The sequence below is a fragment of the Dipodomys spectabilis genome, unplaced genomic scaffold (assembly GCF_019054845.1).
Source record: "Dipodomys spectabilis isolate Male_0828 unplaced genomic scaffold, ASM1905484v1 ptg000262l, whole genome shotgun sequence".
Lineage (NCBI taxonomy): Eukaryota > Metazoa > Chordata > Mammalia > Rodentia > Heteromyidae > Dipodomys > Dipodomys spectabilis.
This window is the reverse complement of record NW_024870939.1, coordinates 3478817-3499676: the sequence shown is the minus strand read 5'-3', so window position 1 is coordinate 3499676 and position 20860 is coordinate 3478817. Positions and strand designations below refer to the sequence as shown.

At 51.2% G+C, this 20860-nt stretch overlaps 2 protein-coding genes across 4 annotated transcripts; one reads left to right on the top strand and one right to left on the bottom strand.

Annotated features, from left to right (window-relative positions):
- Positions 1-583: 583 nt before the first annotated feature.
- Rtkn (rhotekin) lies at positions 584-17204 on the top strand. Of its 3 annotated transcripts, XM_042699789.1 has the most exons (13): positions 1944-2071; positions 2434-2842; positions 9697-9896; positions 11930-11991; positions 12078-12131; positions 12303-12420; positions 12611-12820; positions 13896-13990; positions 14097-14203; positions 14427-14555; positions 15310-15478; positions 15819-15923; positions 16506-17204. In XM_042699789.1, the coding sequence occupies exons 2-13, from the start codon at positions 2771-2773 to the stop codon at positions 16841-16843; spliced, it is 1659 nt and encodes a 552-aa protein (XP_042555723.1). In that variant the 5' UTR covers positions 1944-2071; positions 2434-2770; the 3' UTR covers positions 16844-17204. The 3 variants fall into 3 exon arrangements, with proteins under 3 accessions (XP_042555722.1, XP_042555724.1, XP_042555723.1); XM_042699788.1 differs by lacking the exons at positions 1944-2071; positions 2434-2842 and adding an exon at positions 584-745; XM_042699790.1 differs by lacking the exons at positions 1944-2071; positions 2434-2842; positions 14427-14555 and adding an exon at positions 584-745.
- Positions 17205-17329: 125 nt separating this feature from the next.
- Wdr54 (WD repeat domain 54) lies at positions 17330-20782 on the bottom strand. Its single transcript, XM_042699738.1, has 10 exons — positions 20700-20782; positions 20142-20586; positions 19914-19976; positions 19455-19521; positions 19312-19365; positions 18904-19031; positions 18116-18216; positions 17865-18027; positions 17596-17670; positions 17330-17519 (listed from the first exon to the last, which is right to left on the bottom strand). The coding sequence occupies exons 2-10, from the start codon at positions 20361-20363 to the stop codon at positions 17388-17390; spliced, it is 1005 nt and encodes a 334-aa protein (XP_042555672.1). The 5' UTR covers positions 20364-20586; positions 20700-20782; the 3' UTR covers positions 17330-17387.
- Positions 20783-20860: the final 78 nt, after the last annotated feature.

Here is a 20860-nt window from a genome sequence, read left to right as displayed (position 1 = left end):
CGACTCCAGAATCAGTCAATGAAGGAACTGGAGTAAGTCTTGTGGCCCCTCCACAAGGTCAGCTTGCGGTGGAGGGGAGTCCCATGGAGGAGAGAGACGGAGACCTGTGGGATTAAAGCTGAAATGATCGCTACTGAAGCCGCCTAGGGACGAGGCTTGGCAGGCCTGCGCTGGGCTACAACCGGAGGTGGGCAACGCGCCATCCATGTGACCGCGGGGATTTTCCGCGCGCCCAGGGCCTCGGACTTGACAGGTGGGGGCGGCTGGCGGGGGCGGGGCGTTCTTGACCCCTCCCCATGCCCAGGTAAGGCTTCTGACTCCGGCCGGAAGCGAGGATGCGCCCACGCAGTGCTGGCGGAGCGTTGGGTGCCTTTGGCTCTGGGACTGTGAAGCCCGAGTTGCCGGGCGCCTGCATACTGGTTCGGCGGGCAGGGCCTTCGGCGGGGGTGGAAGAGGAGGGTGCCGCACCCTGCCCAGCCCAGGTGTCGTCTCCGGGGGCGGAGTTTGGGAACCGGGCAGCTGGAGATTCCCAGCTGGACTGGAGGGAGGGAGGGAGGGCGTCGAGGGACCGAAGCTGGTGAGAGACAGCGCCAGGAAGCACACTGGACGTGCAAAGGTGCCCCGGGTAGCCAGCATGTTCTCTCGAAACCACCGGAGCCGGGTGACCGTGGCCAGGGGCTCCGCCCTGGAGATGGAATTCAAACGAGGCCGTTTCCGACTGAGCCTCTTCTGCGACCAGCCCGAGGTGAGCGATTGCGACCCTGCCTAGCTCGTTCCCGGCTCCCGCAGACAGCCTGGGCCGCCCCGGCGCCCGCCCTCGCCCGCGCACGCCCAGGGGCGGAGACGCCACCCGCTGCGTCCACCCTGGCCGGAGCTGCGGACTTAAAAAGTAAGGTGCGGACAGCCTGCACGTGAATCGTGCCAGTGCTGGCTCACGTTTCTAAGGCCTGGTTATGGTGATCTCCCTCTTCTTGGGGCGGGGGGGGGCGGAGGGGGTGGGGGGAGTCTGGGGTGAGCTCTAATAGAAAATCTCGAAGCTAGATTTCCAAAATAGGTTTGAACGCCAGCTCTTCCCAGACTTCTGCTCAACCCCGGGCGGTGAGCAGCCAGGCGTGAGCTCCATACCCTGGGGGTCTTAACCTGGCTACTCGTGGGTTCGTCGATCCTGGCCATCGGCACCTTCTGGGCCTGCCTCTGTCAACCCTTTCAACCCCCAGGCCAGGGCTGAGGCTTTGAACCTCTCCCTAAGGCTTCCCTGAAGGGCAGCACACGTGTGTGTGTGTGTGTGTGTGTGTGTGTGTGTGTGTGTGAACTCGATGGAGTATTTCTCACTGCCAAACTTTCTCCTCCTTTCCTGGGTCTTAAGAGGAGTCCAGCCTCCAGGCTAGGGCCACCAGCCATCGGCGGGTGGCCGAACTCTACCGTAACTCACTAGTGTAGGGGGGGACGGGAGGGGTGAGGCTGAGTCCCGAGAGGCTGCGCCGCTGGAGAAGGTGCATTGCCACCTAGCAAAGACGCTCCTGCTCCCAAGGTCGGCCCCACACTTGGCCCAGGACTGCCCAATTCCAACCGCTTCTTCCCTCTGGGGTCTGGAAAGGGTTAAGTGAGGTGGCTCTCCCCCGGGCTGGGATTCCAGGCCTGGCTTCTGCCCTTTTCCTCCTGGCTGCCTAGAACAAAGGCCCTTTCACACCCTTGTCCCCCGTGCCCCAAACTGTCACGGAGTCAGAAGTTAGTGGACTGGGGGAGAGGGCCTTTGTCGGTCTGCCGGACCCTGCGTGGGGGGAGTTGGGCGAGGCCGGGCACCAGGAGGAGTGGCCTGAAAGCCAGTGCCACCCCCTGAGATCTGTCCCGCTGGCCTTCGGGGGCCGGCGCCGAGGAGCTGGGGCGGAGCCACAGCGCCCGCCGGCCCGGGCCGAGTGTGACTTCGTGGGCCAGGGGTAGAGGGGGGGCAAGGCTGCAGCTGGCTGGGATTCGGGGCTGGTTTCCTGTCTGGAAGGGAAGGGGCCCTCCGAGGGGAGCAGGCAGCAGCAGTCAGGCACACCCCTATCCTCCCTTCTGGTGGAAAAGCGAGGTAATCGTGGGGCGGACTAGATGGGGGCCGAGTTGGAAGGGGTGGTCCTGGGGACTGGGCCACATTACCGACTCACCTCTTTGCCCCACTCTGGGCTCTTCTCTGCTCAAGTCCCTGCTTCTGTCGCTCTTCTTTCTAACTCTCAAACTAAGCCAGAGGCCCCTTTTAGAGAGCTCCAACCTCCCAGCAAACGCTAGGGCTCCGGAGAATCTGCCTGAGAAGGTCCCTCCCTGCCCCCTTCCAGCTGTGCCTGCCCCTCACTGCCCTCTGGGCACACAGATTCTCTGTCGACCAGGCCAGGGAGGTGGGCGGGGGCTGGGGAGGGGCCAGAGGGCGAATGAAAAGGCCTTTTTCTTCCACAGCTGGGAGAACAGCTGCCACCAAAGCAAGACTGGACACTGTGTGCCCAGAGCCCCCTCTGCAGCTGGCCTCCCTTCCCAGGACCCCGCTCATCCTCACTTGCCTTTTTTCCCCTTCCTGGATCCTGCCAAGGCCTTGGAACAGCAATAGAAAAGGAAATTTTGTCACAGCAGCCAGAGCGGTCTAACAGGAGCGCAGAAGGGCAGGGGGTCCCTCTGCTTTCTGCTCAAGAGCTGGCCACCTCTCTCAAGACTGGGGGAGTTACTGTAGTACATTACTTACCCACCTTCCCCGGCTCTGGAGGGGTGGATAAGGGAAGGGACTCTGGGGGGCACAGAGATGCAGGACAGATTGCACATCCTGGAGGACCTGAATATGCTCTACATTCGACAGATGGCACAGAGCCTGGAGGTAATGTTTCTACCCCTGGACTACACACTTCTTCCATTTGCGTCCCAGTCTGTCTCAGCCTTGCCTGTCCCTAGTGGGGGTGGGCACAGGGGTTTACCCAAGGCAGGGAGAGGGACAGGTAGTTCTGTTTGTTAGGAGTTCCTAGCAGTGTGTGGACCTGGGCCCATTTTCACCCATAAGAACATGTAAATTGAAAGCAGGGTCTCCACACCAATTTTAGGAAGCTTTGTGGGTGGTTGTAGATGTCCTGGGACCAGGACTCCCTTGAGGGAAAGGATGAAGAGAGGAGTTCAACATGGGAAAGCTTTGAAGGAAGGATGTAGCCTTGCTAGAGAAGAGAAAGGAAATGCTGAGCCAGGAGTAAATATTTCTTCAGGCCCTGGAGATTGCCTGGAGTTATTTATTTACTTACTTATTTGTGGTGGGTTGATCTCAAATATATGTATTGAACACCTACTGTGTACCAAGCTCCTTTCCAGAGCATGGGACACATCAGCAAACAAAACAAGAAAGGTCCATTCTTGTGGAAGAATAGATAAGAATCATGTAAACACATAACAAATGTGATATTTGTTAGTGAAAATATGGTGAAAACAGGAATGTAATCAACATCATGTGGAAAGGCAGCATGAGATGTGGAAATCTGGAAGGATTTGGAGATGATTGGATCTGATGACTGGAAGGAAGGCATTCCAGACAGAGGGCATAGCAAGGGCAAATGCCCGGAGATGAGGATGAGGGTGATGCTTTTATGGGAGTGAAAGTAAGCCAGTGTGATTGATATGTAATTGGACTTGAACTTATGGGCAGGGCTAGATCTTACAGGCTGGAATACCATGATAAAGTTCTCAGATCGTACTTTAGGTATGATGTGCTATTGAAGGGGTTTTTTTTTTTTTTTTTTGGGTTCGATCGTGGGGCCTGAACTCTGGGCCTGGGCGCTGTCCCTCAGCTCTTCAGCTCAAGGCTAGTGCTCTACCACTTGAGCCACAGCGCCACTTCCGGCTTTTTTCTTTTTGCTTATGTGGTGCTGAGGAATCGAACCCAGGGCCTCGAGCATGCAAGGCAAGTGCTCTACCACTGAGCCACTTTCCCAGCCCTCATCAATGGTTTCTAAAGTCATTTAAAACCATTAGATGAGTAAAGAATAAACTGAGTGGTGGAAAGAGGATTGGGGGAAAAGGTATGGCAAGAAAGGTAGTGAAAGACCATCAGGTGGGTGGGTGTTCATGTTGTAGTCATGAAGGAGTAGATTAAAGTATTTAGGCCAAACACTGGTCGTTCATGCCTGTAATCCTAGCTACTCAGAGGGCCTAGATTTGAGGATTTTGGTTCAAAGCCAGTCCTGGCAGCAAAGTTCATGAGACTCTTATTTCCAATTAACCACTAAAAACCTGGAAGTGTTGCTCTGGCTCAAGTGGTAGAATGCTAACTTTGAGCACAAAAGCTCAAGGACAGCACTCTGGCCCTGAGTTCAAGTCCCAGTACTGGCACACAAATACATGTTTGTTTATGATGAAGAATGATGGAAAGGGTGATTTTAAATGGTGGTGATCAGAAGTGGCAACTTATTGCACATGTGCTGCCTGTGCGGCCCCTGTTCCACTCCCTGGACCAGAGTGAATCTAGCTAGTCCTATTATGGGGCCAGTGAGCCTAGATAGTGCCTCAGAATCCTTCTTGGTGTAGCCTTTGCATAAACTGTGCAGGTTGTACCTTCTCACAGTGCCAGTCCTGGTCTGGTTTCTCCTGCATCGGGATGGAACACTTTAATGTGTTTGCCTAGGGAAGGTCACCTTTATTTTGCAGAAAGATGCTAAATCAGTTGAGATCCTGACATTACAAAAGTTGTCCTGTATTTGTACATCAGATAAAATCTACTACCATCCCTAGTCCTCTGTACTGTCTGTTACTAGTTACATCTGCACACGATCAATCTTAATTTTACTTATTTAAAATTAAAACTGGTCTGGGCTCTAGTAGCTCATTCCTGTAATTCTAGCTACTCAGGAGGCAGAGATCTGAGAATCTTGGCTTGAAGCTAGCCTGGGCAGGAAAGTTTGTGAGCTTCTTATCTCCATTTAACCACTAAAATGCCAGAAGCAGAGCAATGGCTCAAGTGGTAGAACGCTAGCTTTCAGTGAAAAAGCTAAAGGACATGACCCAGGCCTGGAGTTCAAGCCTCGGTACTAACACACACACACACACACACACACACACACACACACACACACACACACACAAGGTGGGTATGGTGGCCAATACCTGTAATCCCAGGAGGATCTACCATTATGGATCAGCCTGGGAAACGCAGCCCTTATCTTAAAAAAAAAAAAATTAAATTAAATTAATGGGCTGGGAAGGTGGCTCAGTGGTAGAGTGCTTGCCTCCCATGAATGAGGCTCTGGGTTCGATTCCTCAGTACCACATAAGCAGAAACAGCTGGAAGTGGCACTGTGGCTCAAGTGGTAGAGAACTAGTCTTGAGCTGAAGAGCTGAGGAACAGCACCTAAGCCCAGAGGTCAAGCCCCACAACCGACCAAAAATAAATAAATAAATTAACATTTAGTTCCTCAATTGCTCAAAGTATATATCATGTGCTAAGATGGTTACTGAATATTTCTATCATCAAAGAATGTTTCATCAGAAGGGTTGGTCAGATTATATATACAGAATATATAAATGTTTAAATTCTGCACTAGACCTCCCCATCCCCCAGGTTTATTATTATTCTCTCTATTGGAGGTCTGCCTAAGATCTAAGGAAAAAGAGGGGCTTAGTTTTTACTATGGGCAACTTTCCTATAGCCACAGGCTGAGGATGTTATGTTCTTTTTCCTCAAATCCAGCAGGCCCTCAAAAGAGAGAATGATTAACATTTCCGGGAATGATGATAAGCTAGTTCTGGAGGAGTAAATCCAAGAAGACATTTTGGAGGAGATGACAAGTTGAAAGTACAGTGAGGGGAAGTGAGGGGAAGTTTATTTTTAAACATGTGCTAGGCTAGGTAGAGCAGTTGTTGCCATTTAATGTTCACAAAATACCTGGACACATGGGCTGGGAAGGTGGCTCCTTGCATGCATTAGGCCCTGGTTTTGATTCTCAGTACCAAATAAACAGAAAAAGCCAGAAGTGGCCCTGTGGCTTAAGTGGTAGAGCGCTAGCCTAGCTGAAGAGCTGAGGGACAGTGTCCAGGCCCAGAGTTCAGGCCCCACTACGACCACCACCACCAACAAAAAAACCTGGACACAGACTGATACTCCAGAGCTTAGATGCTCACAGCTTCCCAGGGAAATGAACTTAGGCTTTGTTGAAGATTCAGAAAGGCACAGAAGGTGGTGAGAAGCAGAGCAGGAAGTCTGGGAAGGGTGGGGATGTCTACAGAGGGTCTAATATGTTCTGGGGCTTCTGCCCATGACTCCTCCTCTTTCCACCCCAGGGGATCTGACCCTGGTCCCGCTGAGACTCAACTGCTTTTTCCCAGGAAATGCTGTCTATGTTTGGGGACCATGTAGGGTCAGGTTGGGGAGGAAGCAACAAGGAATGTTCCCTGGGGTAAGGAGATGACAAAGCAGAAGATCCCAGAACCTGAGTGCGCTTCTGAGATTCTCCATACAAAAGGCTGGGAGCCAGTTTTCTAAGGCACTGCTGACCCTGAGTCCTGGGAGAGTGGGTTTGGGGCTGGAAGGTGGTGGGCAAATGGGCTAGACGCGTGGGCCCCATGCTGCGTCCAGAGCCATCTCTGGGCTCCAGTGTGCTCATTTCATATAGCTCCCCACCAGCCTTGCCCCTTCCCCAGCAAGGGGTCACCTTGGACTGGTCCCGCGCCTCCCTATGGGCCCGGCGCCCTTTCCAAGGTGATGCGGACAGCGGTCCTGTGCAACAGCAAGGGCCAGGCTCCTGGAGGGGCTGTGGGCGTCCGGAGCCCCACAGCCACTCTCGCGGCAATTGGGATCTGATGTCACCCGCGCCCTGAGCGAGCGCCGCAGGCGGAGGCGCTGCGGATGCTGCACTGGCGCTGGGCTGCTCAGATTCCCCGCGGCCGCGGCCCTCGGGCCCCAGCGGGCTCCACGGGCTAGTGCTGCTCCCTGGAACCCCTGTGCCACACGGAGCAATGGACAGGGCTAGGGAAGGATCCGTGAGTGCTTGGACTGGGGCTAGGCTAGCCGGGAGGGACTTGAGGATGCCACTGGCTTCCCGCTTCTCTTTGGAGTTAATGTATTTGGGGGGGGGGTATTTAGGGTAGAAACAAACGGGATATAAAGTGGGGTAGGGGTTGGCAATCAACGATGCTTAGCAGAGGTAGAACCCTGCTGCCCACAGACAAAGCTAGACTGGGAGGGGCCATGCCAGCTGGGTGGGCTTCCAGGAGGAGGGTCCCTTTGGGACGGGGTTGCCTGTTTTGGGAGATGGATGGCGGATAGTGTTGAAGATGCTGACAGTCCAGCCAAACACATTGGCTCAGTAAAACAGTGAAGGAAGAAGTTGCAGGCAGGCTGGCCAAGGCTTTTTGGAAGAGGTGCTCAGATCTTGGACACTTGAAGGCTGGAACCACCAGGGAACAGAAGGCGACCTGGGATGAGGGAGCAGGTCTGAACGGGTCACATTCACTGCCCTCTTCCAACTGGATGTCTCCACTTGCCTATTCCCTGTCCCATCTGTTTTCCACCTCCTCTTGGAAGCCACCTGGGATCACCTCAGCCAGAAACAAACAGGGTCTATTTCCTGGGAGTGCATTTATGCCATGACAAGGCACTTCTGGAGCAGCCTTAATGTCTACAGCTCTCCTTTCCCAGCTGGACAGCACGGGGATGCTCCAGTATTCATTGGGTAAAATCTACTCCTGCCAAAAGTAGCATTGTGGTGAAAACCAGCATCCCTATCACTTATATATACTGTGTGCTCGGCTTTGTGCAGAGTGCTTTACAGCCTGTGTCACTGAGTCCTCACAATTCTAGGATGTGGGGACTATTTCCATCTCCATTTTATAGGTGGGAAAACAAAGGCTTAGAGGAGCTGGGTAATCTATCCGGTGCTTTTTAAGTACCACTACTTCTTTTTCTTGGTGCTTTTCCCAGGACCTCTTCTTCGACCCCTAGGCATGACCTGTCCAGCCCCTCACTCTTAAACCACTTGCTTTCTTATTCCAATTCTTCACTCTGACCTTATCTCCCAAGCTCAGAGGGCCAGAACACACAGAGGATGTCCTATTTGGAAGTGCATATAGGGTTTTGTGTGGCATAAATGAAGATTTATGGGAGCATACCACTTGATATATGTCTCCACTGTTCCCCCAAATCTCTTTTCCTGTCCAGGTTCCCAGGATCACAAACTTTGGTGACTAAGTATGCACACCTATGTATCTGTACATGAAAATATACACACATAAGTACATATATCACACATGAATTATAGCTTGTATGATATTGTCCTTTTCTCATGCTACAGATTTTAGAGTGTTTTTTTGTTTGTTTTGTTGGTGGTGGGGCTTGAACTCTGGATCTGGGTGCTGTCCCTCAGCTCTTCAGTTCAAGGTGAGCGCTCAAAACACTTGAGCCACAGCACCACGTCCAATTTTCTGGTGGTTAACTGGAGATAAGAGTCTCACGGACTTTCCTTCCCGGGCTGGCTTTGAACCACAATTCTCAGATCTCACTCAGCCTCCTGAGTAGCTAGGATTACAGGTGTAAGCCACCGGTGCCCAGCTTGAGTTTTTAAAAATCTGTTTTGTTTTGTTTTTTGGTTTTTTTTTTTGGGGGGGGGGTCTGGTCGTGGGGCCTGAACTCTGGGCCTGGGCGCTGTCCCTCAGCTCTTCAGCTCAAGGCTAGCGCTCTACCACTTGAGCCACAGTGCCACTTCCAGCTTTTTCTGCTTATGTGGTGCTGAGGAATCGAACCCAGGGCCTCAGGCATGCAAGGCAAGCGCTCTACCACTGAGCCACCTTCCCAGCCCTAAAAATCTGTATACATATGTCTAACTTATTCTTTAATTTCCGCAATATTACATGGTAGAGATGTTGTAACTTACTTAACCAATGTCCTACTAAAGGGCTTTAGACTCCTTTAGACTAATGGTTAAGCTGATACTGGTAGCTCACACATGTAAACCAAGCTAGTTAGGAGGACAAGATTTGAGTATTGCAGTTTGAGGCTAACCTGAAAAATCTAAGAGACTCTTGTCTCCAATTAGCCAGCAAAAAAACGGAAGTGGAGGTGTAGCTCAAGTGGTAGAGTGCTAGCCTTGAGCAAAAAAGCTAAGCAAGAGCTTGAAGCCCTGACTTCAAGCTCCAGTACTGGTACTAAAATAAAATAATTTTAAAAATAATGAAACAATGTTTGGTAAATATTTTTGTACATATGGAGTTGTCTACTTAAATATGTTAACTATATCTGTAAAATAAACTTAGTTATTAGATAGTTAGAAGAAAGGATATACAAATCCAAATTGTGTTCAAAAGAGGCAGAAGGAATTTGTATTCCTAAACATCAAATGAATAAGAAGACTATTTCTATAGGGCTTTTCTGATTATTCTTGAGCAGTTTTGGGTGAGATTCAAGGCTTGTTTTTTTCTTTTTTAAGTTTTGTTTTGCAATAGGATCTTCACTGGGTAGCTCAGACTAGATTAGAACTTTAAGCAGGCTTTGAACAGGCTGGCTTCAAATATGAGATCCTCCTGCATCAGCCTCTGGAGTGCAGGTATTGCAGGAATGAACCACCATACCTGGCTCTATACTTGCTCTTGAATTGCATAAACCATTAGCCTTATGTCAGTTTTTCGTAAACTTGGGGACTGGGGAAGGAGTGTGCTTTAGTCTGTTCCCTGACTGACATTTCCTTTCCATCATTCCCTGGCTAGGACACAGAGTTGCAGAGGAAGCTAGACCATGAGATCCGGATGAGGGAAGGGGCCTGCAAGCTGCTGGCAGCCTGTTCCCAGAGAGAGCAGACTCTGGAGGCCACCAAGAGCCTGCTGGTGTGCAATAGCCGCATCCTAAGCTACATGGGCGAGCTGCAGCGGCGCAAGGAGGCCCAGGTGCTGGGGAAGACCAGCCGGCGGTGAGCAGGGGGGGGGGGGGGGGGGCAAGACCTCAGTGGGAGCAAGAGGCTTTCCAGGTGATGGTGTTACAGCAAAAGCTACAGAGTGTAGACCACCCTGCAGACCACCTCCTTGGGAAGGCCTGTGAGGGGAATGGAGGACACTTTGGAGTTTTTCCACTGTGGTGTGTTATCTAGAGTAGCTAGGGCTGGCTGGACTCGGTAAAGCTCATTTGGGAGCTCTATGGGAGCTGGAAGTCTAATGGATGGCGAGTCAAGCAAAAGCACTCATTTGCTAAGTCTTACCTGGGATCTGATAAGTCTGGCTGGCTTGCTAGCTTCTGGAAAACTAATTTTCTCAAAGCCAGTTCACCAAATGGCCAATTTGTTGTGTATTTTTTTTTTTTTTTGGGTGTAGTAGAGGGCCTGAACTCTGGGCCTGGGCACTGTCCCTCAGCTCTTCAGCTCAAGGATAATGCTCTACCACTTGAGCCACAGCGCCACTTCTGGCTTTTTTTTTCGGCTTATGTGGTGCTGAGGAATCGAACCCAGGCAAATGGCCAATTTGTTAAATGACCAACTTACAACAATTGACAATAGTTTGTTATACCTGAGATCTACCATCAGAAGCAGAAATCAGGAAAACAAATCATTAAAAAAAAACCCACTTAAAGGAAAGCTACCCATTCGTATAAATTAGATCACACATTCTAAGAGGGCTTAGCTGCTGAATATGAAACACAGTACCCTGATGGTAGACTCTGCTCATCTGACACACCCACTGTGAAATGGCTCAGGGGATGCTGTGACAACTGGCCATTTTGGGTAAGTTGCCATTTGGAGAATTGACTTCTGGCAAAGCAGTCTGCCTCATGGAGAGATCGTCCCAGCTCCTCACTTATAGTGCCAGCCATGGTGGCTGAATCAAGGGCAGGTGCTAGCTTACCATGGAGCTAACAGAAGATGAAGCAGACTCTACAGCTGTCCCTTGTAGCTAAGGGGCCAGTAGGCACGGAGGGCAGCTGCTTCTGGGCATACGCTGCCTCCTCAGGTGGCCAGCCAGCGCACTGCTCTGCCTGGGTCACCTCACAAGGAGGTGTGAGGTCCAACCCAACTCCTGGAAGCCAAATATACTTCTATCAGTGCCACATCACTAAGACAGAAAGTATATGAGTGCCATGATAAATAAGTATGGACAGACTGGCTGTCACCTTTGGAGATGGACACAGGCTCAGAGAATCCCAGTGACGGGTGTGGAGGGGAGGATGCTGAATATGTGGAGCTCTAGGGAGCCCCAGGCACTGGGAAGGTGACGCTTACCTAGTCAGGAAGGTATATGAGAAATCAAACTTGGAAGGAGGGGCAGTGGAGAGGGCAAGGGGACTATGGTGAATGGAATAAAAATATTCCCTACTTGTGATATATATGTGTATGTGTGTGTGTGTGTGTGTGTGTGTGTGTGTGTGTGTGTGTGTACACATATACATATATATATATATATGTTTTGGGTTTTTTTTTTTGCTAGTCCTGGGGCTTGAACTCATGCCTGGGCACTGTCTCTGAGCTTCTTTTTGCTCAAGGCTAGCACCCTATCAATTGGGCTGCAGCACCACTTCTGGCTTCTTCTGTGTATGTGGTACTGAGGAATCAAACCCAGGGCTTCATGCATGCTAGGCAAGCACTCTACCACTAAGCCACATTTCCAGCCCTTGTGATATTTTATCTCATCAAACATTGGTCAAATTATATTCTGGCTGACCTAGTTGCACTTCTATATCAAAGAAGAAATGAAGCTGGGAGTGGTAGTGCATGCTTGTAATCCCAGGATTCCGGGGGGCTGAGGCAGAGGATCTGGAGTGTCTTGAAACCTAGCAAACCTCTGGGTTCTGGCAACAACTCACCATCAAAGTCCCTCAGTCCCATGACAAGCCTGGCTAGAGACCTCTGGGCTGGGACTCTGGGACCAGAGAGCTCCAGAGCCCTTGGGAACCAGAGCAAGGGAAGGGGAAGACTGTGTGTGGAGTCTAGGCCAGGACCTGGTGATCTACCCACAGGCCTTCTGACAGCCGGCTGCCTGCTGAGCGCACCCCATGCCGAGGCCGGGTCTGCATCTCTGGTAAGAAGCAGTTGCCCCAGCTGCTAGCTCCCCTCATCTGGCCATGTCATCTCCTCAACCCCTTTTCCTACCCCTCTGCCCCTTAGACCTCCGGATTCCACTCATGTGGAAGGACACAGAATATTTCAAGAACAAAGGTGGTGAGTTCCACACCCTGGGAGTGCCCCTGAGGTTAAAGGTTCTTGTGGCGAGTATGTACACATGCACGCGCACGTGCACGCGCGCACGCACACACACACACACACACACACACACACACTCCATACCCCCGATATATGTACGTATGTATGTATGTATGTGTGTATATTCAGACCTGCACCGCTGGGCTGTGTTCCTGCTGCTGCAGCTAGGGGAACAGATTCAGGACACAGAGATGATTCTGGTGGACAGGACCCTCACAGACATCTCTTTTCAGAACAATGTGCTCTTGTGAGTATCACAACTCCTCCTTTCTCCACTCTGCTCTCCAGTCTCCCATAGGGCAATTTGGGGTAGGGACATGGAAGAGGAGGAGGAAGATGGGTACCTGGTTTTCTCGGTGTAGCTTCAGTACTTTATCCCATCTTTTACTGCGTGCCCGTCCTGTGACCACAGTCTTTGTCCTTCTGCACCTCTGCAGCACTGAGGCAGGGCCAGACTTTGAACTGCGGCTGGAGTTGTATGGGGCTTGTGTGGATGAAGAAGGGGCTCTGGCTGGTGCTCCCAAGAGGCTTGCTACCAAGCTCAGCAGCTCTCTGGGTCGCTCCTCAGGGAAGCGTGTCCGAGCATCACTGGACAGTGCTGCAGGCTCGGCAAGCAGTACCATCCTGCTACCCACTCCAGCTGTGGGGTAAGATCTACACCACCCGCACTGCTCTCAGCTTCTGTGTCCTGCCCACAGGTGGCCTTTGAGCCGTGTTGAACATCACAGCCCACTTTACACTGTTGCTAGCACACGCTTATATGTCATGGCTGGAAGGCATTCTGGCATACCTTAGAGCTGGGCCTAAGCCAATCCTCAAGACCAATAGGAAGGCAGAGAAAGTCAAGCTCTGGGCTTGTAACTGCTCTTGATTGTAGATAGATGTACACATACACAACAGAGGTCCCTAGTTGGAACAGGGTAGACTGGGCTTGTGGTAGAGGCATCCGGAGGTACTAATGGAATCACAGACTCTGAGGAGCTATAAACTACTGGCAGCTTACATCTTTTCTTTTTCCTTGTGCCAGTACTAGAGCTTGAACTTAGAGCCTGGATGCTGTTCCTTAGCATTTTTTCAAGGCTAATGCTCTACCTCGAGCCACAGCTCCACTTCCATCTTTTTTTTTTTTTTTGGTCCGGTCCTGGGGCCTGAACTCTGGGCATGGGCACTGTCCCTCAGCTTTCAGCTCAAGGCTAGTGCTCTACCACTTGAGCCACAGCGCTACTTCCTGCTTTTTTCTTTATGTGGTGCTGAGGAATTGAACCCAGGGCTTCATGCATGCAAGGCAAGCGCTCTACCACTGAGCCACCTTCCCAGCCCCCTCCACTTCCATCTTTTTGGCAGCTAATCGGAGATAAAGAGTCTTATGGACTTTCCTGCCTGGGCTGGCTTCAAACTGTGATCCTCAGATCTCAGCCTCTTGAGTAGCTAGGATTTCAGGTGTAAGCCACCAGTACTTGGCTTTTACTGGCAAGTTCATTAATATCTGTAAGCCTTAAGTTGACTCATCTATTAAGTGAAGATGTCATCAACATCACAGGACTGTCAAGGGAATACAGTTGGCATAACATATGTAATGCACAGATCCTTCAAGTTCCATAGTGTGATGAACAGTTAATATTCACTCCAACCAGATGAGGAGGCGAGCTAGTTTTTTATGCTCAGCTCTCAGAGCTCCTGTTATGGAAAATATGAACTGATGCTTCCTCCTCTTTCCTCTAGAGGTCCTCGTTACCACCTCTTGGCTCACACCACACTCACTCTGGCTGCAGTACAAGATGGGTTCCGTACACATGACCTCACTCTTGCCAGTCATGGTATGTGTGTGTAGTGGGAGGGGGCACTGGTGATGGCAAGAGGGAACATGACATGTCACGTCCCTTCTCATTCCGCACCCTCACCCTGCATTTCCTCCTTCCCTAGAGGAGAATCCTGCCTGGCTGCCCCTTTATGGTAGTGTGTGTTGCCGTCTGGCAGCTCAGCCTCTCTGCATGACCCAGCCCACTGCCAGTGGTACCCTCAGAGTGCAGGTGAGGGGGCTCTGAGGAGTTAAAGGGAACAGGAAAGAGGCAAAGGCAAGCTGAATCACCTAGGGCTATTGAAAAATGAAGATGTGGGTGGGTGATGGGGGCATGGAAAGACCAGAGAGGGACAGGAAGGGGGTGGGCAAAAAGGGCAGGCTGTCAGTGGGGGATTGGGAAGGAGGTGCTGGGGAGTATGTTCCCCCCAGGAAACACGGAGTCATTTATGCAGCAAGCTGGGGAGCTACAGAACGGGGCACAAGTGTATGGAGTCCTGAAAGGCACAAATCTCTTCTGTTACCATCGACCCGAGGATGCAGACACTGGGGAAGATCCGCTGTTGACTATTGCAATCAACAAGGTGATGGGTCCCCTAGTGGTGAGGCCATCGGGGGCCTGGGCTTAGGTGCCTCTGCTTCAGGCCCTAAGAGAGTGGAGGCAGACCTCAGAGACAGGGAAGCTGGCTTCCTGCCTTAACAACATCACACCCTGCTTCAGAGCCAAGGACGCAGAGGGGTCCTTACTGCTCTACCCCCCAGCAGCACTAGAAAGGTCACCTTGCTTACTCACCATCTTCAGCCACTTCAGAGTCTCAGAGAATTCTACCATCAGTTTCGGACTTTGAGTCCTCTTTCAGAGTTTCCTTCAGCTTGTTATTTGTATCTATGGTAATTTGCTGCTCTTCTCTCCTTACCCAGGTCTAATTGCATTTCTTTGCTTCCTAGTCCTTTTGTTGGCTTTCCTGCCCACTGTGTTTTGATTCTGTTTTGCTTTTTTTTGGTGCTTGGGATCAAAATCAAAATGCCGGGCAGGTGCTCTATCATCAAGGCACACCCCAGATCCCTACCTATGTTTTGAACTACTGGAAACCGTGGCCTTGGTGCCCATCTCTGTCCCTCTTTCCCTTCTCAACCTACTCCTCCTTCCCTGACTAGGCATGGACTGTCTCTTCCCCAGCCTTTTCTTGCCATTCTTTCCATTAGGAGGCAGATGTGAAGGGTCAGAGAAAGCCCATAGCACTTCCTTCTAGGAGGGGATGACCTCATTGACTCACATCACTGCTGAGTTCTCTGACCAAGAAGGAGCGGGAAGTAGCCCACTTATTCCTCTTCTAGGAGACACGGGTCCGGGCAGGGGAGCCAGACCAGGCCCCTGGACGGCCCCTCACCCTTAGCATCAGTAACCAGTACGGGGATGATGAGGTGACACACACCCTTCAGACAGAGACTCGGGAAGCCCTGCAGAACTGGATGGAGGCACTGTGGCAGCTTTTCTTTGACATGAGTAAGAGAGAACGGGTCTGGGTTGAACCTTTGGGAGAAAATGAGGGTTTTGATTTTGGTTTGGCACTCATGGCTCATGCCTGTAATCTTAGCTCCTCAGGAGGCTGAGACTTGAGAATCATGGCTCAAAGCCAGCCCAAGCAGACAAATTTGAGAGACTCTTACCTCTAATTAACCAGTAAAAAGACAGAAATGGATGTGTGGCTCAAGTGGTAGAATGCCAGCTTGAATGAAAAAGCTAAGAGAGAATGTGTTGTTTTTTGTTTTCTTTTACAAATGGAAGAAAACGTATCAAGAGAGAAGGCAACCTGGCCCTCTAACAGTTAGTGCTCTTCCTGCAGGCCAGTGGAAGCAGTGCTGTGATGAAGTCATGAAAATTGAAACTCCTGCTCCCAGGAAGCCCCTTCAAGCACTGGCCAAGCAGGGGTCCTTATATCATGAGATGGGTGAGTGAGAGGAAGGTATACTTAGGGAACCTGGCGGGAACTGGGCTTGAGGGCTTTAAGGGAACCCAGATAATGGAAACAAAGTGCACCTTGGGCTAAGGCAGATCTCTGGGGACCCAAATCCCACCCAGTCCTATTATATTCCTTTCTCCTCTCCAGTTCTTCTTAGAACTACCTCCTCTAAAGCTCACCACCACTGCCCCCCCCCAAAAAAAACCCCAAAAGGTTCATTTCATGAAATTTTTTCCTAATTTCTTCTTTTCTGTTTCCCTTTCTGCATGCGGATTCCTGTCTCTTCCTCTGACCTCTCACTTGCCTGGCACCGCTTTCGTTTTTCCTCCTCTTTCCTGGTTTCTTCACCTACTTCTGCTCCCCTCTACCCTGAATCCCACAGTCTTATCAGAGCCTATGGCCTCAGGGAGCCCAGGTGAAGGGCTGCTCCTACAGGATAACGCAATCTCGGCTGAGATCCGGGCTTTGCTTTCCTCCTATTACAGTGACAGGTGATGAGCAGGGCTTGGGTGGGCCTGGGGCCTGAGCTCTGACTAGCACCCTCCCCTCAACCCCTTCCTGATGCCACAGCTATTGAGCCGCTGGATGACATCGCAGCGGTGACAGACATCCTGGCCCAGCGGGAGGGCGCAAGGCTGGAGTCGCCCCCACCCTGGCTAGCTATGTTCACAGATCAGCCTGCCTTGCCTAGCCCCTGCTCACCTGCCTCAGTGACCCCAGCCCCATCTTGGACCCACCCTATGCCCTGGGGGAGACCCCGGACCTTTTCCCTGGATGCTGTCCCCTCAGACCACTCCCCTGGGGCTTCTCGCTTGGCTGCCCCCCTCCCTAATCAGCGGTCCCCACAGTCCAGAGGCCTCTGCAGCAGCAAAGGCCCATTCCGAACTTGGCTGCAGTCACCAGTGTGAGGCCAAGGTGCTGACAACAGGATCTGTCCAGAAAAGAAAATGACCTATGTACAGTTGGGCTCTGGATCTGACACTGCCTGCAGCAAGTTAGCCAGCTTGGCCTTCTCTTCCTCTCCTGGACTAGGGGTAGGTGGGGAGAGAGAACAGAAGCTGTTCTTGAGCTGTGGTTGCCATGGTACTGAGGGGAGCTCATTACTGGAGTTAGCTGGGACCCTCTAAACCCTTCCTGGGGGAAAAAAAACTGGAACAATACTGCCCTACCTCCCTGCACTAACCAGCTTTGATGATGGCACTGAAGAGCCCTGGGAGAAAATGTACCTCCTTTGTGACTCTTACACACCATTAAAGTTATTTAACAGCTGCCTCCATCTGGTTCCTGAGTGCAGGTTGCCTCTCTCCAAGAGGTGAGTCCTGCCCCACCCGCACCTTCCTGGAGCTTGGCCCACTACTTAGAAATATGACCATGACACTGAGTAATCAGACGAGCACTGTGTGGAGGAATACTTTATAAATACCACAGGCAAAAAGGAGGACCACTTTTCTCTCACACACTGGTGAATCTCAGGATCTCTGCAAGGTCATAGCCCGTCACTGCAAAGGAGCTGCCTGAGGGCTCACAGAACCGAGCACCGCACACTTGGGTGTCAGATACACACTCACCATGACAGTGTTCCACCTGAGGGAGAAGAGAGCTGGTCAGGACCTGCTGTCCTATGCTTGGGTCCCCACTCTAAACCTTCTATGATATACACCTCAATGGAGCCACTCTCCGGGCTTCTGCTTAGCTTCCAGATATGAACAAAGGTGTCCTCAGCTGCAGAGAGTAGCTATGTTTAAAAAGAAAAAGAAAAAAAAAAAGGAAAAGGGAGTGTCAGAATTCCTTGACAAGATGGATATAGACCAGAATATCCAATCCAAGTATCCTGGGCAAGGGCACAGTGAGTAGAGACAAATTTGTATCATTCTTCTCAGTGTCTCAGTACCAAGAAAAAGGGTATGTTGGGATACAGAAGAGACTGACCTTTCCCACCTCTGGAGCTATGTCCAGGGCAGAGATGGCCCGGGCATGAGCATTGATCTGGACATGAAGATTTCCTGTGGTAGCCTCATACAGACATACTTGTCCATTCCCATAACCTGCTGCTACAATCCCCTGCCACAGCTGCACAGAGGAACATGGGACCCTGCATGGGTGACATTCACTTTGTTTGTGCTAGATCCAAGTGAACACCCTACCCAGAAGCTACCACAGGAAGGCCACAGCCCGCTTACCCAAATCCTGGTATGTGGGTCAGTAATGTAAATTCAGGTCCTGTACGCCAGACACACAGCAAGCCTGAATCATCTGCTGTTACCATGTCAGCCATACCATCCTGAGGGGAAAAGTGGAGTCAGCTCTTCCCTTTCTTCCCTGCTATGGTCCTGAGTACAAGTCATGAGGGAAAAGATAACATATTTGTCTCTCAAGTGAAGGGGCAAGATGTGGATCTCTCACAAGCTGGATCCACCAGAAATTCTCCTCAGAGTTCCTTAAGAAGCAGGGACTCAGGGATGGGAATATGGCTTAGTGGTAGAGTGCGTCTAGCATGCATGAAGTCCTGGATTTGATTTCTTCGTACTACATAAACAGAAAAAGCCAGAAGTGGTGTTGTGGCTCAAGTGGTGGAGTACTAGCCTTGAGCAAAAGAAGCTCTGGAACTGCCCAGCCCTGAGTTCAAGCCTCAGGACTGGCAAAAAAAAAAAGGGACTCAGCAGGTACCAGTGGCTCATGCTTGTGATACTAACTACTCAGAAGGCTGAGGTCTAGGGATCACAGTTTACACACACACACACACACACACACACACACACTGGGGAGGGAGGGGAAACGGGATGGGATCATTGTTCTTGCATATATTATAGAGTCTCACAATATCCCTTACCTTCCTTCATGTATTAGAAGAGGATGTATAACTGTCCTCACTAAATGGATGAAATTTAGGTGCCATGACTTTCTGGAGATCTTCCAGTGAACCAGTCTTGACCAGGCTCACTAAAATAGGTAAGGGAAGTCCACTCACCTGTCCCTGAGCAGGTTCCGTGGCAATATCTGTGATTGGTGTCTGGTGCTCAGCAAGCTCTTCACTCAGGACAATATTGGGACCCTTGGCTGGGATGTCAAACACCAGCACCTGGCCTGACCATGTTCCTGTAGCCAGAACCAGTATCTCACTGATGACTTCCTCACCCTCTTGGGTCTCCAGCCTCCATGATCAGCATTCCCTCTATGCCAGAAATCTTAGTAACAAACTCATCCGGTCACTCCCTGACTCTGAACCCTTCCATGTCTTTTCAGAGCCTCAGATCCCCTTCTCTCTCACTCTTCCCTCCAACCCTCACAATTTCTTCTTGCCCTCAGCATCTTCCTGCCTGAAGATCACACCCCTATACCCAACACCCCTTAATGCCACGCCCTTGGTCCCCCTCACCCACACAGATGAAGTGGCCACTGGCAGCAATTCCTCGGGCAAACAGAGCCTGTACTGAGTTTGAAAACAGAAACTATCAGAAATAGTCCTCTACCCCCCAAAACAGCATATGCTCTACCAACCCCACCTGGTAGTGCACATACCTGAAGAGGCATCTCCAGAGTCCAGTGCATGCCAATAGACCATAGTGGAGCCATCTGATTCATACATCTGGGGGGGGGGGGCGGGAAGGAATGGGAGTATAATCCAGTTGACCTAGGCTGAGTTCTGTACTGAGCACTTCACATATCTATATTAGCTTTAACCCATTTAATTCACAAAAGTGTTCTGGGAAGGAGGCACTATTTTTTAATCCCTACTTTTCAGAGGAGAACACAGAAGCTTTGCCCAAGGTCATACAGTTAGTAAAGGGGACAAATACTAGATATGGTATTTGGAAACTGGAGAAAATAAAAGGAATGAAGATGAAAAATATAGGAAGCATGGACTATGCATGGAGAAAGTTTGGAAGTGCTTAGCGGCAAATGGGCAGGCCCTGGGGGCATTGAAGGGAAGGAAATTGAAAAGATGGCTGGAGAGAGGACAGGAAGATCCTTTCTTACCTGTATCCCTCGATGTGAAGTGAGTACCAGCAATACTCGGAAGGGGAGGACACACCAGTGGACCTGGGAAGATGTAGATCATAGTAAGGCAAAGATCAGAGTAAAGAGACATAACGTGTCCCTTACACTAAGTGGAAATTCTGAGAGGGAGGGAAAGCCTATTTCTTGAAGTGTGAAAAGAACAGAGGGGTAGAGCTGAGTTTAACAACCCCGTTCCCCACTCCACACCTGAGTGATAAGTGGAGGGCTCACTCCTGCGCCTTCCTTAGCCAGGAGTTGGCGCTGGGCCAAGGGTACACCATCCGGGGCGGCGCTGAGAAGCTGTGCGTTTGGCCCATGTACTACACCAAAATGCGTCAGGTTGCGGGCTGGCAGCTGCAGTACAGTGAGGTTGTTAACCAGGGGGGCCGCAGAACCTCGAAGGGGAATGGAGCGCTCCCGACGGAACATCCTGGGGACAGAGTGGCAGCGAGGAGCGGCGGAGGGCAGTAAGATCCTCAGATCGGTGGTGTGATGGGGTGACCCGAGGGACGCGATGGGGATGGGTCACATGCTGGCAGGAGGCTCTCGGGGGGGCGGGGAGGAGAGTCCCAGGGCTGAGTCACTGAGCCATAAGGGAATCCCAGAGGAGAAATAATGAAGTCATAGGACGCGGTGCTCCCAAGTGCCGGAGCTTAAAAAACAACAAAAAAAAGACAAAATGAGGCCTCCAGGACCTTCTTCCTTCGGCTCGGCTTTCTGAAGACCCCTGCCAAGGTCAGAGGTTACACCCACAACCCCAGATACCCTTGCCTGATTCCTCCAGGATCGTGCGGTCCCTCCGAATCCGCCGCCACCATAGAGACGACGCACCTACGCACGGCCTTTGGGCGGGACGAATGGTAGCTCTACGTCACGCACGCGCGGCGCAGTTGTCGGGGCAACCGTGGGCGGGGCGAGCGCCCCAA